The following is a 25,602-nucleotide window of genomic DNA, read 5'->3' on the forward strand; positions in this document are numbered from 1 at the left end:
TTTTGCATAATTGATAAATGAAATAAAACTACGTTTAGTAGTAGCAAAACTGTTTGAATTCTGACAGTGAAAGATCTGAAGTTTATAAACAAACGTGATGAAAAATGTGGTGTAAATGTTAATTCACACACCCTTGAGGGAGTGGTGATACGCCTACCTACTACGTGACTACATAGTAAAAGAGTTTGTATAGTATTTTCGAATCGGACTCGTTCATACGCACACCTGACTCGTTGCGTAATGTCACGCTTTGGAGTTATAGATTACGCGATTTTAATCGCATCCCAAGTTATATGTCTAGCCATCGGTGTTTATTACGGTCGAAAAGGTTTGACCAAAGGTACTTTGGAGGAATTTGCGCTTGGAAATCGTAAAATGGCCGTCATACCCGCTGCGATATCGATTGTAATGAAACATTTTGACCCAAATCTTCCAAATTAGACCAGTTTTATTATAGGTTTAATTTGTTCAGTTCGCTACATCTTGTTCGGGGCATGGTATGACCGCCCTAATTGGAGAGATGTATATGTACGGCTCTGGTTTCTTCATTCTTAACTTGTTTTACGGATTGGGAGGATTAATAGCAGCCTACGCCGTGGTTCCCGTGTTCTTCAAGATACCTTATATAAGCGTTTACGAGGTGAGTAAATTTTACGATTTAATTAAGATTTTTAATATCGCGTTAATTTTGGTTTCACAAAGATTTTCTTGCAGTAGAAATTTTGAGTTTTAAAAGTAAATTATATATAATATAACAATAAAAGTCAGGTATTATTTGTTCTTTCTTGAGCTACGTCTTAGCGGTTTTGTTTCGGTCGTTATGGTGGTTTCGATGCGTTTGGGTTCAGTGGTTTCGGTCCCAACGATGTTCTTTTCCACAAGGTTCTCCAAGATATCCGTGGCTTCTGATACATCTTGTGCGGCCACTTTCAATAAGTTGGTTTCTTTGGAGGTTTGGGGGTTTGTCAATATTTGACGTCCGCCCACACCAACAACGGGTTCTCCAAGGACTCTAAAATCCCGAATGGTCGAACGCTTGTGCGCCTTGCGTCTTCTTTTAACCGCGCTGACGTCGAGGGCGACGCACCAACGTCCGAATTGGGTCAGCATTTGGGTTAATGGCGCTTCCATTAAGAAAAAGAGGAGGAGGGCGAAGACTGCCACTTCTAGCCATACCCAAAAGGCGCTGCTCCTATCTAACCCCGACATGATGGGCTCATGAATCTTTTCGGGAAGACTTTCTATAGCCCTGCGTAGAGCAATTCCCAGTTCGTAAATCAGACTGGGGCTTAGCAGTCTTAGCGGAAGCCAGTATCGAAGTAGGAAACCCGAAATCTAAGGATGTCATGGATGGGTTAATTACAATTAATTCAACGATTCCAATATTATCTTTATACCGTATATCTTATTATGGTCCTTGATAATTCGTGTCCTCCACCACGTCTTTGACGGATTATCTTGTGAATGGCGTTGCTACACATTAAGATCAAAAATATCTTGAAAATGGACAAACCGATAATGTAGATCAAGGATGTCACATATTCCAAGTTGTTACACTTTTCCCAATACATGTTGTGACGAGGCGGGGGTGGGTAAAGGAATTCACCCAAAATATTAAACAAATCAAACCCCATTCTTCCGTTTATCTTCTAGATTTTATTTGAATTTTTGGGCCTAATGGCTTTACGTGCTAAATGCGTATAACGTGATCACGCGCCAATTTTGATATGCAAAATACACTTCAGATCACGTGCAAGATCCAAATGGTATATAAATCACCTTTATTTCGTTTCCATAGATATATATACGGGTCTAGATACACTTCCCCTCTGTTAGGCCCTTTAAAAAATGCGGAGGTGAGAACTAGCAGTCGACGCTTTACGGCGGGGGAATTAGATCCAAACGCCATCTATTGAGAGTTTCAAGAAACAAAAAAAACGAAAAATTCGAATATGGAAAGCGCGGGAAATTCGAATATGAAAAGAGCGGGAAATTCAAATTAGGCTTAACTTTTCAAATATCTTTACGTATTTCTGATCTCCTTTATACGTGTAATTATGTTCTTAAGTGAAATAAATAGTTTTTATGTAAAAGAAGTAGTGTTTTTAATGAAATGTTAGTGAAATAAGGCATTAAAGATGGTTAACAGTTGTTCTTATTTACAAAATGATTTGCTTACGAACATAATAAGAGGACCTCCCATTCAGATTAGGAAATAGTTTTACTTTGAACAAACATTCGCTTAAATCTCTTTAAATATCAGCTGTTATTGCAAAGCATCAGCACGCCCGCTGGCAAAAGTTATTTATCGAATTTTTTAGCTTTCAAAATTCAGCGATAGATGGCGCACTAAGTATCTTCCCCCGGGAAAATCGCGTCGACTGCTAGCTGTCATCTCCGTATTTTCCCCCGATTCAGTAGGGTATCTAGACCCGTATATATATCTATGTTCGTTTCAGTACATCGAAAAACGGTACAACAAGACCTTGAGGATCTTTTACGTTATAATCTACCTCCTACAACAAGTAATTTGCCAAATACGTCCAATTTTGCATTCATGAAGGTTGTGATTATCTTTCAATAGATTGTGTACATGAGTGTGGTTATGTACGTCCCAGCCATATCTTTGTCCGTCATCACGCACTTGCCTTATTGGACATGTTTAACGACTTTTAGCGCAATTTGCATCATGTATTCCACCCTAGTAAGTCCAAAAACAGTAACGAGAAACGAAAACCTAAAATAGTCGATCTCTTAAGGGTGGAATTAAGGCAGTCATATGGACGGACTTGACGCAATCGGTCCTAATCTTCACCTGCGTAATCCTCATAATTGTTAAAGGGACCTATGACGCGGGTGGTATAGCCAAAGTCTGGGAAATTGGAATCATGGGAAATCGCGTTGGAAACTTAACGTCAGTAGGCCTTTTATTCTCTCTCGAAAAATATTGCTGTTATATATGATATATGTAGGTTTATCGAGGACACGAATAATCGGTACTCATTTTGGGCCGTGGCATTCGGTGGTTTAATAATCGGCTTCAGTATGTTGGGGACTGGACAAGCCGGAATGCAACGAGCCCTAAGTGTTCGAGGCTTGAGGCAAGCTCAAATGTAAGTAGGCTTATAAAGCGCGTCGAAAAATCAAAACAAACGGGCGTTTACTGTCACAAAAGACACAGTGAGTCATAAAAAACGTCCAACTCGGCAGGTGCATAGCTGTTGGATCTATCCTATTCATCTTGTTTTCGTTGCTTTCGACGACAGTAGCAGTTGTCATCTATGCCAACTACCATATGTGCGATCCCATTTTAAATTACAAGGAGACGGAAGTTAAAAGCGAAGACCAGGTAAGCTGAAGCTTAATCGGGGTACGAAGACAATAATATCCATTGTCTACTTTGTTAAAATTGTAGATTGTGGTTTATTACATCTCAACCGTTTTAAGTCAATACACCGGGTTGGCTGGATTAGCGACTGCTGGTATCTTCAGTGGCTCTTTGAGTTCACTGTCCTCATTTATCAACACTTTCGCGACAATTACCATACATGACATTATAATCCCTAATTACTCCGGTACCCTAGGCCGACGGACTAAAGTTATACTATGCAGGGGACTTAGTAAGTATACTTCGTTATAAATTACCAACTTTTTGTGATAATACAAATTTTACCCGACTTGAAAGCCGTGGCTTATGGTGTCCTGTGTACTGGGTTCGCTCTGGTAATTCCTTACGTTGGTAAAGCGACACCGATCGTAACAACTGCCGTTGGGATCTTTGGTGGGCCTTTAGTTGGTGTCTTTTTCATAGGAATGTTTGTTAAAAAGGCTAACGTTAAGGTAATTAGTGGCATAATTAATAATTTTGAAACAATTTAGGGCCGGGTGATATAATTAGTTTTACATTGAAGGGGTCCTTCATTGGTTTGACCATTTCGGTCATACTAGGTCTTTGGATGGCCATTGGTAATAAATTAAGTAACGTAAAAACCAGGAAATTACCACGTTCAATTGAGGGTTGCGAGGTAGTGGGAAATTACACGCAATATTCAATTATTACAAACAACACTATAGACAACAATAGTGACGTTTTCCCACTTTACAAAATTTCCTTCGCTTGGTATATGCCTATTGGTTTTATTACCACAGTTTTAATTGGCGTTGCGATGTCTTATATAACAGGTAAGTGGTTCCACGGTCAAACATTCACGCAAATAGCAAAGAAACTATATAATTTTTATCTAGATAAATTATCAAAATCTCATCATGATGTTCATGAAGATTTTCTGAGCGATTTGTTTACCAGTAAAAGCAATCAGGAGGTGAATTTTTAAGAAATTAATTAAAGGCTAATTAACTTAATTGCCCATCTCCCTATCGCAGCTCAAAAACGGTTCACACGAAAATCGAGTTCAATTAAATACTGTTCTCACATAAGTGTAGAGAGTATTATTTTACCAAGTTTCGCATCAATTTTTGTAATGATTATTGAAATAAATAAATGTTTTCCCCTGGAAGTGGGCTTACAAAAACCCACATTATATTTGCTCTATAGACACGAATTATCATCGTAAAGGCTCACTAACACGCCACCGTATTGAAAGAAAATTATACATAGTATCAACCCCCATAAGATAGCAATTATATATCTAAAATTGACTGGAAAAAAATCCCGTTCAATGAACAGGATTTTACTGAACGATTAATTTAATAAAAGTGATAAAATCAATCTGTAAACTTCAGTGTGAATACACTTTAAAATCTATCTTATTGTTGGAATAATTCGCGAGATGTCGCTGAAACTTTTTTGTTTACATTTTTATATTCTCACGGGGATTTTAATGTAAAATGGCGGCTGAAATTCAGAAGTTTCCAAGATGGCGCACGTCCGCGACAGTGACACATCTTTGTGGCTACATAATAAATTAGGAACGAGTAACGATTTATGGACGGGTGGTTCTATTTGTTCGCAATTAAATCAGGACGTTTTAAAAAACATCAGAGACTGTTTCATCGATTTACAATCCCAAGTTAAATTGAAACTCTTATTGGCCTTCTTACACATACCCCGTAGGAACGTCGAAGAGGTAAGCTAAGCCTAACTTATCAAAACACTCGAAAACGGCGCTTATTTGGCGGGATTTATTTAATTTTTGTTTAATTCGCCGAAATTTGTTTAAAATTGGCTTAATTATCGCTTTGTTAAAGGCTAAGTTTATTTTAAACTTAACTTTAACAGTGGAGAATCGAGTTAGAAGAGGTTATAGAAGTAGCATCTGCCGATAACGACCAATGGGTGTCTATGTTAGCGGAGCTACTAAAAGCTTTCCCAAGCACGGGAAATTTAAATTTCCAAATTGAGGAAAACGCTAAAGTGTTTACGGATCTAACTAACGATGTTCGAAAGATAGGTATAAACTGTCAGGGAATTTTAACTTATATTTTCTATAAAAATCAACATTTTCGCCCTCCGTAGTCAAAAAATATTGTGACCAAGCAATCTTACCTCTCGAATGTTTATATTTGAATCGTAACTCTTTCAACACCGTTGTGGGACACTTACCTCAACCTGCTAAACATTTTGCACTGAAAAGGAAACCAAAATCTGCCGCTTTAAGAGCTGAACTTTTACAAAAATGTATTTAAAAAGTCTATTATTTACCTTTAACTACTAGTTTTAGAATAAAATTTTTCCGATTTTATTCAGCAAATGACGCGGCTTTGAGCTTGAAAAAGAACGCGTCAACTCCAACAGTGCCTATTAGGTGCAGAGGAATCTCAAAATCAATTAGTGATGCTGGTAAATAACTTATAAATATAATTAACTTTAAAAACTAATTTGCTTACATTGTTCTCATATTTCAGGCTCCTTTAGAGGATTAGGGGCCAAGAATTTGTTAGGTTCTAGCACATTCCGTTCTCAGCCAAATAGATTAGGACAAAATTCCATCAATCGGTCTGTTAGCGGAGCTATAGGTCGTCCTAATCCTGCTAAAAAGGACGGGGGAATTAAACTGTTAGATATCACGGAACAACCACAGGGTTACGGAAGAGACGCTAAAAGGCGCAAGAAGTTACCTGAGAATGAAGTTCCAGATGCTAAGAAAGAAGGGGTTACTGTTGGACCTCTCGCAACTACACCCACTCAAACTGCTACTCCAGATTACGCAGCTGGTCTGCTCTCTTCTACGCAAGTAAGTATATAGTTTTTACTATTGTTTAGATAAATTAAATACCTAACTAAATATTAATATTTAAGTTAACAAATCCCAGTGGATCAGTAACATCCTCAACTGTTGGTGTAGATTATTTGCCTACATCTAATATAACGGGACTTCCTGGTCAAACTAGTAAGTTATATGATCATTTAGAAAACTAAGGTTAACGCCCCTGACTTCAAATTACTTTAGCAACAACTGGTCAAACCCAAATTGTCTCCTTCCAATCCCCGTCTTCAGCTTCATTAGAATCAACTTCCAGTAATTCACCAACAACTAATCCTTCTTCCACTAGCAGCGTAATCATTAGTAACCCTAATGCTACTACCATATTATCACCCAGTAATGCAAACCACACGGCTAAAACAATAGGAAATTTAGCCTCAATGGGAGGAGCTAGCGTTCAAGTTACAGGAACTCCACCCCCTGTAAGCCTTGTCTACTAATTAAGATTATCTTGGGTAATTAATTAATTAATAATCATTTTTGTTTGTATTTAGCCACAAATGATTAGTCAAAGTCAACCAAATTCGCAAATTACACCTGTTGCAGTTGCAAAGAAAGGTCTTCACCTCTCTGTAAGTTAATAATATCTCAGGGTAACACATAGTTAGGAAAAAACTCTGGGAAAACTCCATATGTGGAAAAAACCTGGAAAACTCCAGGAAATGTATGGGGAAAAAACCATGGTAAACTCCAGGAAATGGGGAAAAAACCTGGAAAACTCCAGGAAATGGGGAAAAAACCTGGAAAACTTCAGGAAATGTATGGGGAAAAAACCTGGGAAACTCCAGGAAATGTATGGGGAAAAAACCTGGGAAACTCCAGGAAATGTATGGGGAAAAAACCTGGGAAACTCCAGTAAATGTATGGGAAAAACCCTGGGAAACTCCAGGAAATGTATGGGGGGAAAACCTGGAAAACTCCAGGAAATGGATGGGGGAAAAACCTGGAAAACTCCAGGAAATGGATGGGGAAAAACCTGGAAAACTCTAGGAAATGTATGGGGGGAAAACTCCAGGAAATAGATGAGGGGAAAACCTGGAAAACTCCAGGAAATATATGGGGGGGAAACCTGGAAAACTCCAGGAAATGTATGGGGGAAAACCTGGAAAACTCCAGGAAATGTATGGGGAAAAACCTGGAAAACTCCAGGAAATGTATGGGGAAAAACTTGGAAAACTCCAGGAAATGTATGGGGAAAAACCTGGAAAACTCCAGGAAATGTATGGGAGAAACCTGGGAAACTCCAGGAAATGTATGGGAAAAACCTGGGAAACTCCAGGAAATGTATGGGAGAAACCTGGGAAACTCCAGGAAATGTATGGGAAAAACCTGGGAAACTCCAGGAAATGTATGAGAACAATATATTGGGAAAAAAACCTGGAAAACTCAGGGAAATATATTTTCCAAGTTGTATAACTCAAATAATGTTAAATATAAATCATTCATTCAATTATTATTTTAAATTGTAGCGAGACCAAATGATGGAAGCCCAAGAAATGTTTAAAAATTCCAACAAAGTTACTCGACCAGAAAAAGCCCTTATTTTGGGTTTTATGGCAGGATCTAGAGGTTTGAATAACACTTTCTTTAATAGACTTTTTAATATTTATTTTAGAGTTTACTTTATTTGTTTGATTTTTTTAAAAACACAGATAATCCGTGCCCGCCCTTGGGTGATATAGTAACAATAAAATTAAGTGAAAACAAAGAAGAAATTTTTCAAAATGGTGTTGCGCAAATGGCCACTATTGAAACACACTTCCAGATGAATTACAAAACTGGAGAATGGAAAAGAGTGAAAAAAATAATCAAGGCAGACGTGTAGAGAAGATTATTCGGTAAGAAAGTAAACATTTCTAAAAATAAAAAGAAACAAAAAATAAAATAAATAATAAGGAAAAAATAAAATAAAATAAATAATAAGGAAAATAAATATTTTCTAAAATAAAAAATATTGGAACAAAAACAAAAACAAAACAGGAAAAAAAGAGTTTTGTCTGATTCGGAGTTTAATGCAATGTTTTTTTTTTTTTTTCTTTTAACTCTTGAGATCCCTTAAATTTTGAAATGTGAAAAAAAAAAAAAAAAAAAAAAATCAAAAGAAGTATCGAGAGTTATTTTGTATTTCATATCATTTAGTACAATAAGTCTATAGTCCCCGGTTTTCCGTTATAGCATGTTTGGTTAGTAATCCCATAGTATGATTATCAATCATAGAGTTTTGTAATTTGTATATAATTGGTCCCATCACTCGGAAATAATTATAATTTTTTTTCATTTAAAATACTATGGGGGTAAAAGAAAAGGGTTGAAGTTGAATATATAGAATTGTAAATATTATTGTCACGCATTTGCTATTTGTAAATTAACAAATAGGCTTAAAACTTTGTACACCTAACAAACAAAACTACACAATGCAATGCAATTTATTTTTGTTTGGTGCAGTTAGGGTTTTTTTTTTTTTTTTTTGGTATTTTTAGCGTTGTAGAAATTATAAGTGCCATTCTTTCATTGTTAATTTAATTTTTCTCTTATATAAAGTCTATTAGTGGTTGCTAAGTAACTATAACGCCATTACTTTTAAAATTTTCGTTAGATCAAAATTCTGGTCTATTTTTCCATAGATGGCATATGCAATAGATGTAATTAGTAATAAATATTTGTTAATTTTCCCCCTTAATCGTTAGGCTTAGAGAAATAGGCTTAAGTCTTCCCGCTCCTTTATAAAAGAAAACCAAATTTCTCACCAATGGAAACTTCAGGGAAGGGGAAAATAAAATAATTTGTTGTAATCCTTTAAATTTTTGTATATTATAATTGTAAATACGAATTCCGACGACAAAAAAAATATATATAATCTGTATTGTGTATTAAAAAAAAACTATATTTCTCATTAAATTTAACTGTGTTAACGTTTTTTGAAAATATTTTAGGCCTAAGACTTAATTAAAGTAGGCCTATTGCTTTGAGCATCGGTAGTTTTCCCGCCAAAACTGAAATCGAAATTTAATTGGTTGCTTTTCCCGCCAAAACCTAAATCCTGAGCTTATTGGTTGCTTTCCCCCCCCCCGCCAAATCCTTCTCGTAAGCTTATTGGCCACTGCAAAGGCGCGCAATTTTAAAGGAACGAAACTGATGACATAAACCAAGGAGTATACATACAACGTACCCGGGAGTATAAAAGAAAACTTACCAAAAGTTAACAGTAAATAGACTTGTTCACCAAATACGCGGGAACGCTTTTAACGTTAGTTGTGCCTGAAAATAACCATAGAAAATTTCTCGTACAAATTAATTTCGTTCTAGAACTATTAAAATTAGTTCTCGTAACTACCAGTTAACATCATGGCGTTTCTAAGTTCGTCAGTTAAAATGTCTAAAACGCATCTAGCACCGACAGCTCCCTTTAAAAAAAAATAAAAGGTTTAATAAAATTTAAGGCAGTAATAATTAAAATAAGCAAAATTGTTTCGTACACCGTAGGAAAGTCCCCAAAAATTTGGTCGACCAATAAAAACTGCTCTGGCGCCCAAAGCCAAGGCTTTCAAGATATCAATACCAGTTCTAATACCGCTATCGAGATAAAGTTCGGCTTTACCGTTCAACGCGTGTCTTAGTTTGGGCAAAACATCAATCTAAAAGATCCAAAGAATTTTGATAAATTTGGCCTAATTAGCCTTATTCCTGATCAGCGCCACCTACCCATAGCGGCGACTTTGAGAACAACTGTAATCGGCAAGCCAATCAGATGTCGCTAAAATCTGGTGACGTCACTGACGGGCACTCTCGGGGTCTTACCAAAATGACGTCACCAGATTTTAGCGACATCTGATTGGCTTGCCGATTACAGTAGTTCTCAAAGTCGCCGCTATGGGTAGGTGGCGCTGATCAGGAATAAGGCTAATTAGGCTTAAATAAGATATAGACGAACTTACAGTTGCCGGGGAACTGTCCAGTTGTCTACCACCATGATTTGAAACGATAATTCCAGAAATTCCAGCGTTAACCGCCTGTAGAGCGTCTTCAACTAGTAGGGGGAATTAAAAATATTAAACCCTATTTAGGCTTAGGCAAACTAAATGCAAAATACCGGTAAGAATTCCTTTGGCTACGAGAGGTAAATGGGTGATGGATCGCAACCAAACGGCGTCGTTCCAAGTAGCCGAGGGATCACCCAACTGAGCGCGACCGTACTTGTCAAAATTGGCGTATTTACCACCGGGTGGCAAGAAGTACTTGTCCCTCTTTGAATCGTATCTGATACCAAGAGCGGGAACATCGACACCCAAAACGATAGCTTTGAAACCCAAGCGTTCGGCTCGTTTTACCATATCGTAGACAATCTTCAGAGGGGTCAAACTAAGGTCATTAACTCATTCTAAGCCTTATTAGGAATAAATAAATTCAACTAACGGATCTATTGGCTAAGATATGAACTTGCAACCACATGACCGTTCCTGGTATCGCGTTGGCGGCGATTTCTTCCATGGATACGGTGGCGTAACTGCTAACAATCATCATAGCTCTGGCGCCACTGACGGCTAACCAATAGGTCAAAATAAAACAACGTTATGTTATTGAGCTACGAAATGCGCCAATTTTGAAGAATAGGTACCCTGGTCTAACCCAACCTTGATATTTAACTAACCCAACCTAGTTTAGATGACCCGCACGTACTGGGACCTATTCTTCAAAATAAGCCAAAAACGGGAGCGATTGGGTCAAAATCGGTTATATAACTTTATAAATTATTAAATTCTGGTTCAATTTCGACGTAATTTGTTTCACTTTAAGGTCTTACAACGCTCTAAGACCCACCTCTGACCGTTGCATTTTCGCCTTCAGGATGGGCAATCATATGGGCAGCAGCTGGAGATACTCCAATAGGAGTGGCTATTTCTTCCCCCAAAACTGTTGTACTTAATGAAACGTTGGCCACATTTACCATGAATCTTGGCCGTAGAGTTAATCTAGAATTTCAACACTTTAATCTTTTAATTTTGACATAATGGGATCGTTGATGAAATCATAAAAAGAAAAAAAAGCAATTCAAGTGAATATAACCCCACGTTTGATACACCACCACCCCTAAATCCCCTACCCAAATAAAAAAGTCGGAACACGCCCTGATTTTGATCATGTTTGACCGATTATATAAAAAGTTTTTTAAGACCCCCAAGGCCCTTTAAAAGATCAAAATCGTTTAAAATTACCCACGGTACCTTAAGTTACGTAACAACGCTAAGTATGACGCTGGCTGAAACATCCAGGAAATAACCCCGAATAATTTTAAAACTCAAATTATATTTGATCTGAGGTTTCTTATATAATTTGAAATTAGCACCTCCGACCAATCGCGTAACGCCATGCCTTTTTGCTGAAAAGATTCACGCTCCATGTCGAATAAAATTTAGCGCGAGATTTGAAACTAATGGCGCGAGATATAGAGCGTGCCACGTGAATATTTCTAACAAAAAGGCAGGGCGTTACGTAATTGGTCGGAGGTGCTAATCTGAAACTGTTAATTTTAAAACAGTTCCGAGATAATTCCTGGATGTTTAACTATGCAAATCGGTCTAGAAGAACCGATATATAAAAATCAGTTGAATTTTTTCAGCCTTCAAGAAATATAGCATTACAACAACTGAAAGTGCATATCACACGTATATTTAATAGGTTACTTATAACGGTACCAGTTTCTCGACTTTTTTTTACGAGATTACAAAAAAGGGGTACCTCTAAACTACTTTTAATAGTGAAACCAGAGTAAAGAAACCACCCTGAAGTAAAAGGGTTTTTTATTTTATTTAAAATATTACTTACTTGTTGAAGGCTTCCCGGTTAAGTTTCTTTGTATTTAAAAGAGTGGCTCCACTGTCAATGTAATTAAAGGCTTTCGGATCTAAGGTTTGTCTGGCGTATTCCTTAAAATCATAGATGGAATAGAGACCTTCGCAAGCCTGATCCGGAGGAATCCAGTTTCCATACACTAATTGACATAAAAGAAAATTAAAATAATTACCCCCTTTTTTCTTTCTTAAGATACGCGTTTTAAGGTTAAGGGAGGGGGTAATATAATAATTAGCGACATTAGTTTTTTACTATACTTTCGAAGATGGCAAATAGGTATATATTTTCAAGGTGTTTCTGGCAAGTCTGGCATAAATTAAAGGGGACTTTGTTGAGTCAAAAATGTTCTATGACATTTTGCATTCCGGACTACCGTTTTGAAGTTAAGATTGGATTTAGTATTTTACGGATGGCACCTTAAATTTAATTAATAAACTGAATAGACAATGATTGATAATTTAATTAAGGGGCCATCAATAAAACACTCCAATCATAACTCGAAAATAATTCCTGATAGAAAATGTAAACCGTGGGGCCAATATAACCCGGCTGAATCGGTGTAAACAACTCGTACGCGAACGTATAAATCACTCAAATTAAGCACAATATCTTTAAGTACACGCAGGCGTTGATTAAAAGAAAATAATTAATAAATAAATAAATAAATAAAATTAAGAATATTTTACCTGATGCGTCATTATTCGGATTATTATTTTGATTTTGATTATTATTATTGTTGTTATTATAATTCTGATTATTATTATTATAATTCTGATTGTTATTATTATAGTTCTGATTGTTATTTTGATTATTATTTGGAATTTGGGTATTTCTATAATACCTATTTTGACTTAAAACTGAAGTTAACGGTAAAAAGGCTAGAACCGCTAGACAAAATCGCGTCCACCTGAAGGAAGCCATCTCGGACAACGAGTGAATGAAGTTTCGGATTCAAAACTCAAAAACTGGCTGTTCTACCCCGACTGTATAAAAAATTGGAGGGGGGATTTAGGTAGGTAGGTACGTAGAAAACATTTTCTAACGACGGAGAGGAAGAGTTTATTACCATTATCGCTTAAAAACCTATTAAATAGGTAAGACTAATCAACGCATTATAAATTATTTATTTATTTTTTTCATTAAAAGGAACGAAACGATTTTAGCCCATCTATAATGAGTCAAGTTACTCAATAACTTCTTACTAGTTCAGAATCAAACTGAACTGCTAGACTTTACCCTTTAATCAGGGTTTTAATTATACACAACTACGTGGGTCGAGGGGCTAATCACTGTCAGATTATCTGTACACATATTACGTGTCAAGGGTATTAAGCTTTTAAAGACTACGCGTAATCTCTTTAGTACAGTTAAAGGTACAGCCGTGTGCACCGATAGCACTTAGTGACCGGCTCCTCGATGTAGGTAGCGTAGTAGAACCGAAGTACTGTGGGTTCTCTACAGCCTATTTGAAGCCCAAAATGTTCTACTAAATTTCGGCTTCCGGCCCACAGTTTTCAAGGTATTTAAGTAAGAAACTGAAAGATAATATTTTTCAATGGCGCACGTTTAAAATAAAATCTACCGAAGAATTGGCGCGAGCTAATTTTCATGGGTGAATGGAATACACTCTAATGTTGAAACAATAGTGTTTTTTTCCTCCATAACTAGATTTTTGTAGTGATCCCACTACAAACCATCAGCACGTGGAAGTACGTCGTTCATTATGCCATACCTTTGTTTCTAGTGAAAGCTTTCATCGAATCATGAATAAATTAAAACAAAATGTTAATTTATTCATAAAAGAAAATATTTTATATCCTGAATTTTAAGACGGGTTCAATTATATTAAAAACGTAATTATAGCGTGGCCTAAAGCAAAAACAAACATAGTAAGATTACGGAAATAAATAGCGTACTTATTCTTTCAAATAAACCCGTTTGGTACTAATTGAGTACTAGCGTATTGTCTATAATTAGTTGGAGGACATTATAATCACGATTTAGTAGGGTTTACCAAGACGCTCAATGACTATTATCATATTATTTTGTATGCCAACTAAACCACGTCCCAAAATTGGTTTATATTTTAAATAAAATAATAAATAATAAAACTGAAAGAAAAAAATCACCAAAAAATCAATTAACAAATTGCCACTGGTGGTTTTTTGTTTTCGCGAAAGATACAGGTATAGGTATATAGATATATACAGGGTGTTTCTGATAAGTGTGCCATAAAATAAGGAGGATGTTTTATTGGGCGATTTTGAGTCGAAAATGTAACTTCTATCTCCATTCGAAAACAGTGTCCCTTAGGGCAAAGAAAATGGAGATAGAAGTCACATTTTCGACTCAAAATTGATTTCCCAAAGAACATCCCCCTTAATTTATGGATGCAGACTTATCAGAAACACCCTGTATATATATTATCTAAAGTTTCGTAACACGTGAAAATGAAAATTCGTAAAATTTGTTTGAGTCACGTTTAAAATTATGAAAAGAGAAGAATTTCACTATCTAAGAAACTTTCCAGTTAAACAATTTAAAATATACATATTTTACGTAAGATTATATTCAAACCACGAATATTTTCTGTCACTTTTTCTCAGAAAGAAAAGATTTCAAATTAACGCCACGGGCGTTCGTAAAAATTTCCCCCAAATTCATTTATCTCTATTTACTTATCTAAACTTTAAGTCGTGTGGGTTCCTCCCTGCCTGTAGTAACAATTCCTCAAGATAAATAAAATTTTTGGAACAAAAGATAGCCCACCAAATACCCTTTCTTTCCCGCCAAAAAAAATGGTCGTGCATTTCGTAACCTCAAAAGTTTAGAACATTATGAATACGAAATTTTTATGGTTGCTTCACAAAAAAATAAATTACGGAGAGGGGCTAACCACTCGAGTCTGTACTCTGGAGTAAAAAGGTTTCAATCTTCGAAATATTGAAAGTTCTAAGTCGGTGCCACGCATTACATAAGTTCATAAGATACGTTCCATAAGTTTGTCACTGGTTACTGAGATCTTGTCGTGAAGTGACGTATAGGTGAGACGTCATAGATTCTCGTAAAGCGACGCCTGGTGAGGCGCAGTTAAACGCTTAGTACAGACTAAATATGAAGATGGACTACAAAAACCGCGTGTAGTCAATTCTCTGACTAGCTCTCAGTAAGTCTCTAGCATTACTAAGTATAGACAGTGTCATACTTATGGAACATATCTTATAAATTTATGCACCTATACATTTTCCGAAGAAACCTCGCTCTATGGCGAGCTTCAGCTGGATTCAAAAATGTGTGTAGCCGGCTTAAGATTGACTTGAAGAATGAACTTCAAAGTGATATAGGGGTACTTCAATGTGGGTCAAGAAGGGTCATATATAATGAAAAAAGAAAAGAAAAATTTAATAATAAGGTCCCAAAACAAAGCACTCTGGAAAAAAGGGGGCCAATTGCCGGTAAAAAAAGTGGTTCGAAAAAATAGCAAAAAGGATCTTTAGAGAACCATAGAGAATCTAAGGAAACCCCTACGTTATCATCCTGTCTGGGAAACGAGTGGTCTTATTAAATATTGTAGGAAATTGGCGCCCTATTTTTCTGACCGTATCCCTTCAAATCGCGCAACTTTTCATCTATTTATAGTTTATTTACAAAAAATAGGCCCTGAGCTTCATTAGAGAAAAATGTTTCTGAAATAAGGGGAGCAGCAATTTCTAGAGTTCAAGCAACTCGACCGTCGTCGTGACTTCTTTAAAATGTCAGTGACCGTTTTAACGAGATCTTGTCGCTGTCGGAAATAGAGGTGCTAAAATCTTACGAATTCCGATTAAATTTATTCAATTCACAAGTTTGGTCGCATTGTACAGCGAAAAAAAAAAAATAAATTAACCGGTTTAGGCATGGGCCTACTCCCTCAAAACCTAAAAATCCGGATATTCTTAAACGAAAGAAAGAATGATCTAGGCCCTCCGAGTGTAACTTTAATTAATTCCGAATTATAAATGAAATGAGATAATTTTAATCAATATTATCTCAGAGAAATACAACTTGCAACTATAAGAAACAAAACCACGTGTTTCAAATAAATTGAAATAAGTGGTCTTGCTTTCGGTGCATACGAATTTCCCGGGGATTACTTAACTTCCGGTTTAACCGGAAGTGTCAATGTTTTCTTCCCTAATCGGTCACATCCATGGTTTCAAACATTTAAACTCAAAATAATACATTTTTAACACATGGTAACTGCATTTAAGTGATATTTAAACTACACTTTTGTTGGGATTTTAACTATCCCAAATCTTAATGACATAAACGACTAGTATAACAGATTAATACTTTAATGGTAATCAATTCTTAGAGTTACATTGGTTAATAGTTCAGCATGAACTGCTCGTTATCGAGGCGCGAGAGAGAGTAAAGCGTGCTTGCTTTAGGAGCAAGTATTAGGTTTTGCGTATGGTGGCGCCCTCACTTATTGACGGCGCGCTCTGGAACTAACAATGCAAACAATACTAACAATACCTTCCCCGTAAAAAAAAAGTGCGCTTGTGGGAGACAGTTTATAAGTTCAGTTTGATAACTTGTTTTGTTGCACGTGTGGATCTTCTGAGTGACGTAACGGGCGGTGGAGAAGTACGTGCTGGAATTGTCGGAACTACTGCCGGTTGAGGTTGCGGTGATGCGGTAGCAACCCTGGGTGCAAGGTGAAGGTTTTGAGCGAGTTGTTTTGGGCGTGACCGGCGATTTATGAAGATTGGCGTTTCTTCGGCGCTGCTGGCGAGTTTCTCGCGATTCTGTGGTCGTCGCTCGTCTGGTTCGTTCCCTTTTAGCAGTCGGATTTGGTCCTTGTGGCGTATAAGGTGAAAACCGTCGTCTGTGATGATTTCGAACATTATGCTGCCGCGTAGTTTCATGATTGTTCCAATCTTCCATTTAACTCCGACACCGAAGTTAAGGGCGAGAACCCTCTTGCCCGGAACCAACTTTCTGGTTTCCTCGTACGATCCACTTGCGGGATATTTGCGGGTCTCGGCCTCCTTGGGATGGAAGAGATCCATTTTGGTCAGTATGGAACGACCTAGGAAAAGATCCGATGGGGACTTGCCGTCTCGAATGGGTGTGCGACGATAGTTTACAAGAAATCGAGCGAGGCGTGCGTCGAGCGTACCTTCTGTGTAAAGGTCGAGGCCAGCTGCGATGATGTCTACTTCCAGATTGGTATCGCCATTCAGTTTCTTGAGTGTCGTTTTCACAGTGCGAACTGTCCGCTCGGCTTGCCCATTGGACTGGGGATGGTATGGGGCGGTAGTCAGGTGCTCTATACCATTGTTGACCACGAATTCTCGGAATTCTTTGCTTGTGAAGCATGGTCCATTATCGGACACAAGTAGTGGGATGACGCCAAAGCGTGCCATGTGCTGTCTCAGGCACTGAATGACAGTGGTGGATGACGTGGACCTAGTCACGTCGACTTCTATCCACTTGGAAAAAGCGTCGACCGTCACGAGTAAGTAACGGTTATCCAGCGGGCCAGCAAAATCGGTGTGAACTCTTCTCCAGGGTGCGGACTCGGCAGGCCAAGGAGAGTAACTTGTGGATGGCTTTGGGGCGTTCTGGCGACAGACTTCACAAGATTGCGCCATACTTTCGATGCTTGCGTCGATACCCGGCCACCAAACTTTGGACCTAGCGAGCTCTTTCATTTGCCGTACACCTTGGTGTGAGCTATGGAGTTCGGCTAGTATCTTCGACTGAAGTTTCGCTGGGACGATTACTTTGTTGCCCAAGAGTAAGATGCCGTTGGCTATCGTTATCTCATTCGAGCGGCGGTGGTATATTTTGAAGTTTTCCTTCGTTACTTTGTTATTTGGCCATCCATTCCTTGTGAGCCTGATTATTTCTTTCAGCAGCGGGTCTTCCGCTGTAGCTTGTGCCATTTCTTGCGCATTAATGGGGCCACGCGGACCTCCATTAATCAGTAAGACAACTTCTGCCGGTAAAGGGGGTTCCCAATCAGGTGTAGGTAATGGCAATCGACTCAGGCCGTCCGCGTTGCCATGGACTTCGCCCTTCTTGTGGATTATTCGATAATCATAGGCCGAAAGCATGAGTGCCCACCTCTGGATCCTGGCAGCAGCCATTGCCGGCACCTGCTTATCTTCAGCGAAGAGGAAAACCAAAGGCTTGTGGTCAGTGACCAGGGTAAACTTCTTTCCAAGCAAATAATCGCGGAAGCGCGTGATCCCGAAGATCAATGATAAGGCCTCTCGTTCGATTTGTGGGTAATTCTGCTCTGCCTTTGATAAGGTGCGCGACGCGAACGCGATCGGTCGTTCTTGGTCTTCCACCATGTGAGAGATTACCGCTCCCACCCCGACGGGAGAGGCGTCGCAAGCTAATATCACTTCCTTCTTAGGGTCAAACAGAACCAGCAGGTCCGTTGATTGAATGGCGCGTTTAGCAGCGTCAAAGGTAGCTTGATGGGTTTCGTTCCAAGCCCAGTCGTTGTCTTTATGTAACAGGCTGTACAGCGGCGCGAGTAATGTCGATGCTGTAGGGATGAATCGTGAGTAATAATTGACTAACCCAAGGAACGTTTCCATATAACGCTGGAAAATTGCAGCCGACGATGACAATCCCACCGGCAGGCGGTTCATCGTGAATAGGCCCTTGATTGTATTTATTACAACATACTTCTTCGATTCTTCATCCAACTCAAGCTGGTTATATGCGTTTCGCATGTCCAATCTCGCAAAAATTACACACCCTGCCAGTTTTGCGAACACGTCCTCAACCTTCGGAAGAGGATATTGTTCAGTGTCTACTATTTTGTTTGTAGTCACCTTATAGTCCCCGCAGAGTCTAATCGAACCATCCTTCTTCATGACTGGTACAACCGGCGTGGCGAACGCTGCCACGGATACTGGCGAGATGATGCCTTCATCTTCCAGACGTCTAAGCTCATTTTCCACCCGTTCTCGTAAGTGGTATGGAACCGGCCTGGCCTTAAAAAATTTTGGTTGTGGAGCGTCAGGTTTAATGTGTATTTTTACTTTAGTGTCCTTTAGGCACCCCATTCCAGGAGTGAAAACTTCTTTGTACGTGTTTAGCAAGGCGTCCAATTGTTTGTTACCGTCCGTAACGGCGGCAACGGAATCTGTGATTTCTGGTAGAATACTGAAGGCGGTACACATCCAGTTTCTTCCGAGGAGGCTGGGACTTTGCCCTCCTACGACTACGAGAGGTAATGATAATGATTTACCCTTGTATGTGGCGGTTACCGTTAGTTGCCCTTGGACATCCAGGCTGTGCCCCGTAACTGAGGCTAGTTTCACGTGGCAAGGTTCTAATGGCTGAGTGTGCTGGATACTTCGCAACATCTCCGATGACACGATCGTGTAGCCTGACCCTGTATCGACTTGGAACTGTACCGGTGAGCCGTTGATCTCCATTGAAACTTGAATGGCAGATGGCGGTCGTTCCATGTGAGGAATGTCATCGGAAGTGGCTAGCGTAGCGCGAGATTCCGTGACTGCGAATATGTCGTCATATTCCGGTAACTGATTATCGATTTCGGTAGTCGCGACGTGATTGGTCTGTCCTCTTGCTCTGGTTTTACGTCTGTCGTGCTTCTTGAACCGATTGCTAGTAGTTTGAGGCCTTGAAGGTTTCTTACTGTTTCGGCATGCCTTCGATAGATGCCCCATTTTCCTACAATGGTGGCACTCGTAGTCCTTATAGGGACACGCTTCATCCGCGTGTTCGGTGCTTGTACATCTGCCGCAAGAAGCGGAAGCGGCATTAGTTGCTGTTCCTTGGCGTGGAAGATTCGTATTTTTCCGCTGCGTGCGGTTGGTGGCTACGTGATTTACTGTCGTATCATCGTGCTCATGCGATTTCAATTGTTTTTGTATCGACTTCAACTTTCTCGAGTTGTTTAGCCTTTTCAATGGCTAGCTGCAATGTTATACCCTTAATTTGGAGTAATTGCCTTTGAACGTGATCATTATTTATTCCACAGACCAGCCGGTCGCGTAGGGTAGTGTCCAAATTATCATTGAACCCGCAAAACTCTGCAGCCTTCCTGATAGCTGCTACGTACGTGGCGACTGACTCGCCGGTTTTACGGTCCCTCTTGTAGAATTTGTAACGCTCTACAATTTCTGTAGGTATAGGCTCGTAATGGTCGTTCAGAAACTTTACCAATTCAGTAAAGGACTTCTCTGTCGGTTTGCTGGGATGAGTGAGGGAACGTAATGTACAATACGCGTCTTTGCCGATTACAGTCAGTAATATGGCTCGTTTATCCTCCAATACTTCAGCATTCTCGATAGCGGTATTTGTAGCTCGTGTGCGAATGCCATTCGCGATAAAATATAACTCTAGACGTTCTATATAAATTGTCCATTGCTCCGATTCCGAATTAAAAGGTGGATAAAGTCCGAAATTACTTCCGTTGTTGTTAGCCATGCTTTGTAAGGGCTAAAAATCCAATATGGCAGCGGCCAGTCCTTGTAGAAGCGGAAGCGTGAGCGCGAGGCTTAGCGGTGCCTTGTTATACGCGGTAGTGCGGTAGCGTACAGCGTGTACGCGAGGCTTACGTTAGGCTTAAGTTCGTTTTCCTCGATGCGGTGGTCGCGGCGTGGTTAACGGCGCGATTTACTTTCCCGAAAAAAAAAAACAAAGAGCGCGAGGTCGTAAATATCTCCGTCGCCAATTGTTGGGATTTTAACTATCCCAAATCTTAATGACATAAACGACTAGTATAACAGATTAATACTTTAATGGTAATCAATTCTTAGAGTTACATTGGTTAATAGTTCAGCATGAACTGCTCGTTATCGAGGCGCGAGAGAGAGTAAAGCGTGCTTGCTTTAGGAGCAAGTATTAGGTTTTGCGTATGGTGGCGCCCTCACTTATTGACGGCGCGCTCTGGAACTAACAATGCAAACAATACTAACAACTTTCACCTTTAATTAGTTCAAAACGCCATGCATATTGTTATAATTGCATTAAACCAATGGATAAGTTCGTAACAGTGTTAGGGCTTTGCGTGCACCTGCTATTATTTGCCTCTATATTTGACATTTATTTTCGATCTCCGATACTCCACGGTTTGACACCTTACGAATCGAGTAGTTTGACATCTCCTCCTTCTAAAAGACTAGTTTTATTCGTAGCTGATGGTTTAAGAGCCGATCGTCTCTTTGAATTAGACGAACATGGTCTAACTAGAGCAGCATATGTTAGGTATAACAACAATACGTTAAACCCCCTTTTTTTATCAGGGATTCCTTTTGCTATAACTATATAAAAAATTTACAGAAACATAATCCTAACTAAAGGATGTTGGGGGATATCAAACACAAGAGTCCCGACAGAATCAAGACCAGGTCATGTAGCTATTATAGCTGGGTTTTACGAAGATGTCAGTGCCGTTACCAAAGGATGGAAAGAAAACCCTGTTAATTTTGACTCCGTTTTTAATCAATCACGATACACTTGGTCATGGGGGAGTCCCGATATTCTAAACATCTTTTCTAAAGGTATTTATTTCTTTACTAAATTATAAAGTATCGGAGGGTTATTGTGTTATAATTTTGTTCAATATGCCATGCACTTAGATACATCTATTAAACATATTTACACTACAACATACTCGGCTAGTGATGAGGATTTTGCTAGTAAAGACCCTTCTCAACTCGATACCTGGGTTTTGGAGAAATTTGAGGGGTTTTTGGAAAATGCCTCGAAGAACGTCACACTTGCAAAGATGTTAAAGAATGATAAAATTATATTTTTTATGCATCTGTTGGGTTTGGATACAGTTGGACACGCTTACAAACCCGCCTCTAAGTAATTTAAAACCTACTTAACTTAACTTAAAAACCAATTAAAATTAACTTAAAATTTAATTAATTTAGGGAGTACATTAATAACATCAATGTAGTTGATAGTATTGTAGAAAAAACTGTCAACCTAATCAATGATTACTATCAAGATGAGCAAACCTCTTTTATTTTAACTTCTGATCATGGAATGACAGATTGGGGTAGGTTTTTAATATTTAGTTAATTAAATTAATTTAATGTCCTAATTAATAGTTTTTAATTTAAGGGTCACATGGAGCTGGAGATGTTGAAGAAACAAGGACACCTTTAGTGGCATGGGGAGCTGGAATACGCGGGCCTCTTGGGGCAGGAAAAGATAATCATAAAGACAGTCTTTCTGAAGGTGTTTTAGTGGTACATTTTCTTCAAAAACTACTTAAATAAACCAATTTATTTAATTAAAACTGATTAAACCTGACAGATTGGAAATTATCAACTGTCAGAAGAACTGATGTTAGTCAAGCTGATATTGCTCCTTTAATTTCAACACTAATTGGAATTCCAATTCCAGTTAATTCAATAGTACGCGACTTTGATTAATGTATCTATTTAATTAATTAACAGTTTAATTAAGGATTAATTTAATTATTGAAGGGTGTATTACCAGTGGAAATTCTCAACACTGAATGGGAGCACAGAGCGGAATCTTTACTTTTAAATTGTCACCAAATTTTGGAGCAATATCGTGCAAAGAAAAGAGAAAAGGAGGAGACGACCATCTCCTCGTTTTACTACCCATTTAAGTGCGTTAATTAAGTTAATTAATTGATTATTGTGTAATTGTAATAAATTAAGGGAAATTTCAATTTGTTAATTAGGGAATTAACGAGAGAAAAGGAGCTGGAATTATTTGAAATGATATCAACTGTCATGAAACAAAGAAGGTTTAAAGACGCTGTAAGTTAATTAGGCTAATTAAAATTTAATTTAGATTAATTAAGTAAGGATTATTGATATTAATAAAGGTTCAAGTAATTCAGACTCTAATTGGATTAGCTCTGAAGGGTTTTGTCTATTATCAAAAGTATGATAGGTTTACTTTGAGGTAAAGAAAATTAAATTAGTTTTAAGATAATTAATTATAATTAATTACGAATTCGTTTGTACTACAGTTTCAGCGTCTTAATGAGTTTTTTTGGCTGGGTAATCTACGTAATTTTGGTGGTAATCAAAGACCACACCTATTTAATGCATTCCACGTTAGAAACTACAGGAAAAATCCAAGAGAAACAAAAAACCTGGTTTCATTTCAAAATTAGCATGATATTCGTGTCGATATTGTTTCTAGCCTCTTTCTTACTTCAAGGTGGACATCCTTAATTAATTAATTATCAAAGTTAATTAATTATATAAATTAATAATTAATGTAAAATTTGCAGTTCAATCTTCCCCTATAATGTACTATGCTTATTACTTGTTACCTATATTTCTTTGGTGGCTTGTAATGTTAAAGTTAGTTTTATTATTTTAAACTATAATTAAATTAAAATTAATTACGTTTAATCATAATTAGATGGGATGTAATTGAAAAAATATGCTTTCAATTAACTCAAACTGAAAAATGGCTGAAAACAATTGGAGTGGGAATTTTGTTGCTATTTGGAGTTGAATTATTAGTGAGAAACTTTAAAAATTATTTTCCATTTTAATTAAGCTATGGCGTTAATTTTAATATTAATTAAATAGGTAGCGTCGTTTTTTCATCGAGAATTATTCACTATTGGTCTAGTAGTCATAGCTTTTTGGCCATTATTTACGCAATTAAAAGAATCACACAAGATATTGGTTTTATCTTGGTTCGCTACTTGTCTAGTCATGGCCATATTTCCAATGCTTCCGGTTGTTGGAAGAAATTCCAATTATAATATTGTGTAATTAACATATTTATTAATTAAAATATCCTATCACTATCACCAGACATAAATTATAAATTACTATAGGACTTTGTCTGGGTGGCTCAGTATGCTATTGACAGCATTTTGCGCAAAACGTAAAGCAATTGGTTTAGTAAGAAGCAGGAGAGATGCTCAAAGAAGGGAACCATTTCACGTGGTGGTTTTGACAGTTGTACAAGTATGGATGATTCCTTTACTAACCCCATTTAATTATGAAGATTAATTAGTATTAATTTTGTTTTAAGGTTTTTATAATATGGTTATCAACCATGACTGTCAAATCTACTTCTAGTAGTATTGGTGACAAATTAGGGTTGCCTTTATGGTGCCAAATGATTTCTTGGACTATATTAGGTTCGTTTTTGTTTAATTAATTTTAGTAATTGTTATTAAATTTAATCATAATGAGTGTTTAATTTTATATAGTGATATCATTTTTCCTGCCATTATTTGGTTCAACATCTATTCTAACAAGATTATTAAACATAGCCGCATCCCTCCAGGCTCTAGTTTTGTTAATGTCTATTGTGTATCCTTTAAATTAATTAATTAATTAATTTAATTGAATTTAAACTAATTATCCTTAACTATTTAATTTAGCCACGAAGGTTTCTTTTGTTTAGGTTTATGTATTTTGATGTTTTTATGGTTGTGTATTGAACATGAACTTAGTAATCTTCAAATTGATGTAAGACTCTTATTATTTCATTTACGGGTTAATTACTAATTATTTTAAATAATTAGCTGCATAATGTGACATTCCTAAGCGAAATTCAAACCCCACAACGTAAAATTCATCAAAGAATTGGTCCAGGAGATTTAAGAAGGGCTTATCTATTTGTATCCTTTTCATATCTTTAACAAATTGAATGAAAAACCTCATTAATTTGACTCTTAATTGAGATTAACTCAGATATTTTTTATATTCTACGCTTTCTATGGTATTGGAAACATAGCCAGTATAAATAGGTTTGTTAATGTGGCTTATTAAGGGTTTGATCTTAATTAAAGTATATTTCTCTTTAGTTTTGAGCCAACTAGCGTGTACTGTTTCCTGACTGTTTTTAGTCCATTTACAATGGGATTCCTACTACTTATTAAAGTAATTATCATTATTAGGTTATTATAATATTTATATAAATACGATTAAATATAATTTTTCTAGATCATGATTCCATTTTTACTGGTTAGTTGCGGATTTAGAGCAATATTAATTGCCATTAAAGTGCCAACAAAGGCATTGTTTATGTTAGTTTTGATATTTTCAGATATAATGGCTCTTGTAAGTGTAATTAATTATATTTCCTTAAATTTTCATTAAGCTTAATTATAATAAATACCTCTTCTGTTGATTGCAGCACTTCTTTTTCATGGTGAAAGATAGTGGAAGTTGGTTAGAAATTGGAACTTCAATTAGCCATTATGTAATTATGATGGGAACAATTTTGTTTCTAACATTTTTATACGGATTAGCTTGGCTTCTAACAACGACTCAATTACAAATACCATTGTATAGATCAAAACGTCACGCAATGTAGATTAAAAATTAACTTGTGATTAAATAGTCATTAAAAGTGTCAAAATGTTGCAATTACTAACCTAAAAGAGTAACGGAAGTTTTGAAATTTGGAAAACTAGGCTTAGATTTCGCGCCTTTTTTTCCTAGCCGCGTCTGATTGGATGGTCTATGAACCTTTGACATGACGTCACATTTCTCGTGTTTTCACTCGTGCAACCCCGAAGGTT

At 37.4% G+C, this 25,602-nt stretch overlaps 5 protein-coding genes across 7 annotated transcripts; 3 read left to right on the top strand and 2 right to left on the bottom strand.

The window, feature by feature from the left end:
* Positions 1 to 649: 649 nt before the first annotated feature.
* On the bottom strand, positions 650 to 2,432 carry LOC149673704 (uncharacterized). The gene is made up of 2 exons (XM_089839412.1): positions 1,398 to 2,432; positions 650 to 1,335 (listed from the first exon to the last, which is right to left on the bottom strand). Exons 1-2 carry the CDS (start codon positions 1,632 to 1,634, stop codon positions 772 to 774), a joined length of 801 nt encoding a protein of 266 aa, XP_089695538.1. The 5' UTR covers positions 1,635 to 2,432; the 3' UTR covers positions 650 to 771.
* Positions 2,422 to 4,539, top strand: LOC149673705 (sodium-coupled monocarboxylate transporter 1-like). The gene is made up of 10 exons (XM_089839409.1): positions 2,422 to 2,525; positions 2,585 to 2,704; positions 2,760 to 2,914; positions 2,973 to 3,113; positions 3,211 to 3,349; positions 3,416 to 3,620; positions 3,686 to 3,840; positions 3,912 to 4,182; positions 4,246 to 4,322; positions 4,384 to 4,539. Exons 2-10 carry the CDS (start codon positions 2,594 to 2,596, stop codon positions 4,435 to 4,437), a joined length of 1,308 nt encoding a protein of 435 aa, XP_089695535.1. The 5' UTR covers positions 2,422 to 2,525; positions 2,585 to 2,593; the 3' UTR covers positions 4,438 to 4,539.
* A 301-nt stretch (positions 4,540 to 4,840) lies between these two features.
* Nelf-A (Negative elongation factor A) lies at positions 4,841 to 9,122 on the top strand. 2 transcript variants are annotated; one of them, XM_089839391.1, is made up of 10 exons: positions 4,841 to 5,087; positions 5,240 to 5,411; positions 5,477 to 5,638; positions 5,708 to 5,800; positions 5,866 to 6,194; positions 6,260 to 6,350; positions 6,411 to 6,646; positions 6,719 to 6,796; positions 7,694 to 7,793; positions 7,877 to 9,122. In XM_089839391.1, exons 1-10 carry the CDS (start codon positions 4,878 to 4,880, stop codon positions 8,047 to 8,049), a joined length of 1,644 nt encoding a protein of 547 aa, XP_089695517.1. In that variant the 5' UTR covers positions 4,841 to 4,877; the 3' UTR covers positions 8,050 to 9,122. The 2 variants fall into 2 exon arrangements, with proteins under 2 accessions (XP_089695517.1, XP_089695518.1); XM_089839392.1 differs by having other exon boundaries at positions 4,951 to 5,087; positions 5,209 to 5,411.
* LOC149673707 (2-Hydroxyacid oxidase 1-like) lies at positions 7,830 to 25,558 on the bottom strand. 2 transcript variants are annotated; one of them, XM_089839408.1, is made up of 10 exons: positions 25,456 to 25,558; positions 12,048 to 12,213; positions 11,043 to 11,194; positions 10,638 to 10,765; positions 10,315 to 10,567; positions 10,160 to 10,251; positions 9,701 to 9,859; positions 9,559 to 9,628; positions 9,418 to 9,482; positions 7,830 to 8,080 (listed from the first exon to the last, which is right to left on the bottom strand). In XM_089839408.1, the coding sequence occupies exons 1-9, from the start codon at positions 25,556 to 25,558 to the stop codon at positions 9,424 to 9,426; spliced, it is 1,182 nt and encodes a 393-aa protein (XP_089695534.1). In that variant the 3' UTR covers positions 7,830 to 8,080; positions 9,418 to 9,423. The 2 variants fall into 2 exon arrangements, with proteins under 2 accessions (XP_089695534.1, XP_089695533.1); XM_089839407.1 differs by lacking the exon at positions 25,456 to 25,558 and adding an exon at positions 12,761 to 13,577.
* On the top strand, positions 16,209 to 25,439 carry LOC149673708 (GPI ethanolamine phosphate transferase 1-like). The gene is made up of 23 exons (XM_089839384.1): positions 16,209 to 16,339; positions 21,033 to 21,320; positions 21,396 to 21,616; positions 21,695 to 21,926; positions 21,995 to 22,122; positions 22,188 to 22,304; positions 22,383 to 22,483; positions 22,556 to 22,704; positions 22,780 to 22,858; positions 22,927 to 23,006; positions 23,074 to 23,267; positions 23,341 to 23,413; positions 23,475 to 23,577; positions 23,648 to 23,832; positions 23,902 to 24,034; positions 24,102 to 24,210; positions 24,283 to 24,385; positions 24,457 to 24,544; positions 24,601 to 24,696; positions 24,770 to 24,825; positions 24,883 to 24,958; positions 25,022 to 25,138; positions 25,215 to 25,439. Exons 2-23 carry the CDS (start codon positions 21,091 to 21,093, stop codon positions 25,392 to 25,394), a joined length of 2,850 nt encoding a protein of 949 aa, XP_089695510.1. The 5' UTR covers positions 16,209 to 16,339; positions 21,033 to 21,090; the 3' UTR covers positions 25,395 to 25,439.
* Positions 25,559 to 25,602: the final 44 nt, after the last annotated feature.

This window comes from Phalangium opilio, unplaced genomic scaffold (assembly GCF_054372755.1).
Source record: "Phalangium opilio isolate 3A_F unplaced genomic scaffold, DU_Popi_V2 ptg000048l_1, whole genome shotgun sequence".
NCBI lineage: Eukaryota > Metazoa > Arthropoda > Arachnida > Opiliones > Phalangiidae > Phalangium > Phalangium opilio.

Coding starts and splice junctions, on each gene's coding strand:
- LOC149673704 (XM_089839412.1), bottom strand. CDS start 1,634: ATGGGGTTTGATTTGTTTAATATTTTGGGTGAATTCCTTTACCCACCC. Junction 1,336..1,397: donor GGACCATAATAAGATATACG/GTATAAAGATAA, acceptor TGACATCCTTAG/ATTTCGGGTTTCCTACTTCG.
- LOC149673705 (XM_089839409.1), top strand. CDS start 2,594: ATGAGTGTGGTTATGTACGTCCCAGCCATATCTTTGTCCGTCATCACG. Junction 3,621..3,685: donor TATACTATGCAGGGGACTTA/GTAAGTATACTT, acceptor CCGACTTGAAAG/CCGTGGCTTATGGTGTCCTG. Junction 4,323..4,383: donor CCAGTAAAAGCAATCAGGAG/GTGAATTTTTAA, acceptor TCCCTATCGCAG/CTCAAAAACGGTTCACACGA.
- Nelf-A (XM_089839391.1), top strand. CDS start 4,878: ATGGCGCACGTCCGCGACAGTGACACATCTTTGTGGCTACATAATAAA. Junction 5,088..5,239: donor CCCGTAGGAACGTCGAAGAG/GTAAGCTAAGCC, acceptor TAACTTTAACAG/TGGAGAATCGAGTTAGAAGA. Junction 6,195..6,259: donor GTCTGCTCTCTTCTACGCAA/GTAAGTATATAG, acceptor TTAATATTTAAG/TTAACAAATCCCAGTGGATC.
- LOC149673707 (XM_089839407.1), bottom strand. CDS start 12,995: ATGGCTTCCTTCAGGTGGACGCGATTTTGTCTAGCGGTTCTAGCCTTT. Junction 10,766..11,042: donor CGAAAATGCAACGGTCAGAG/GTGGGTCTTAGA, acceptor CCTATTGGTTAG/CCGTCAGTGGCGCCAGAGCT. Junction 9,629..9,700: donor TTTGGGGACTTTCCTACGGT/GTACGAAACAAT, acceptor TTTTTTTTAAAG/GGAGCTGTCGGTGCTAGATG.
- LOC149673708 (XM_089839384.1), top strand. CDS start 21,091: ATGGATAAGTTCGTAACAGTGTTAGGGCTTTGCGTGCACCTGCTATTA. Junction 22,123..22,187: donor TCATGGAATGACAGATTGGG/GTAGGTTTTTAA, acceptor TTTTAATTTAAG/GGTCACATGGAGCTGGAGAT. Junction 24,035..24,101: donor TGGTTTTGACAGTTGTACAA/GTATGGATGATT, acceptor TTTTGTTTTAAG/GTTTTTATAATATGGTTATC.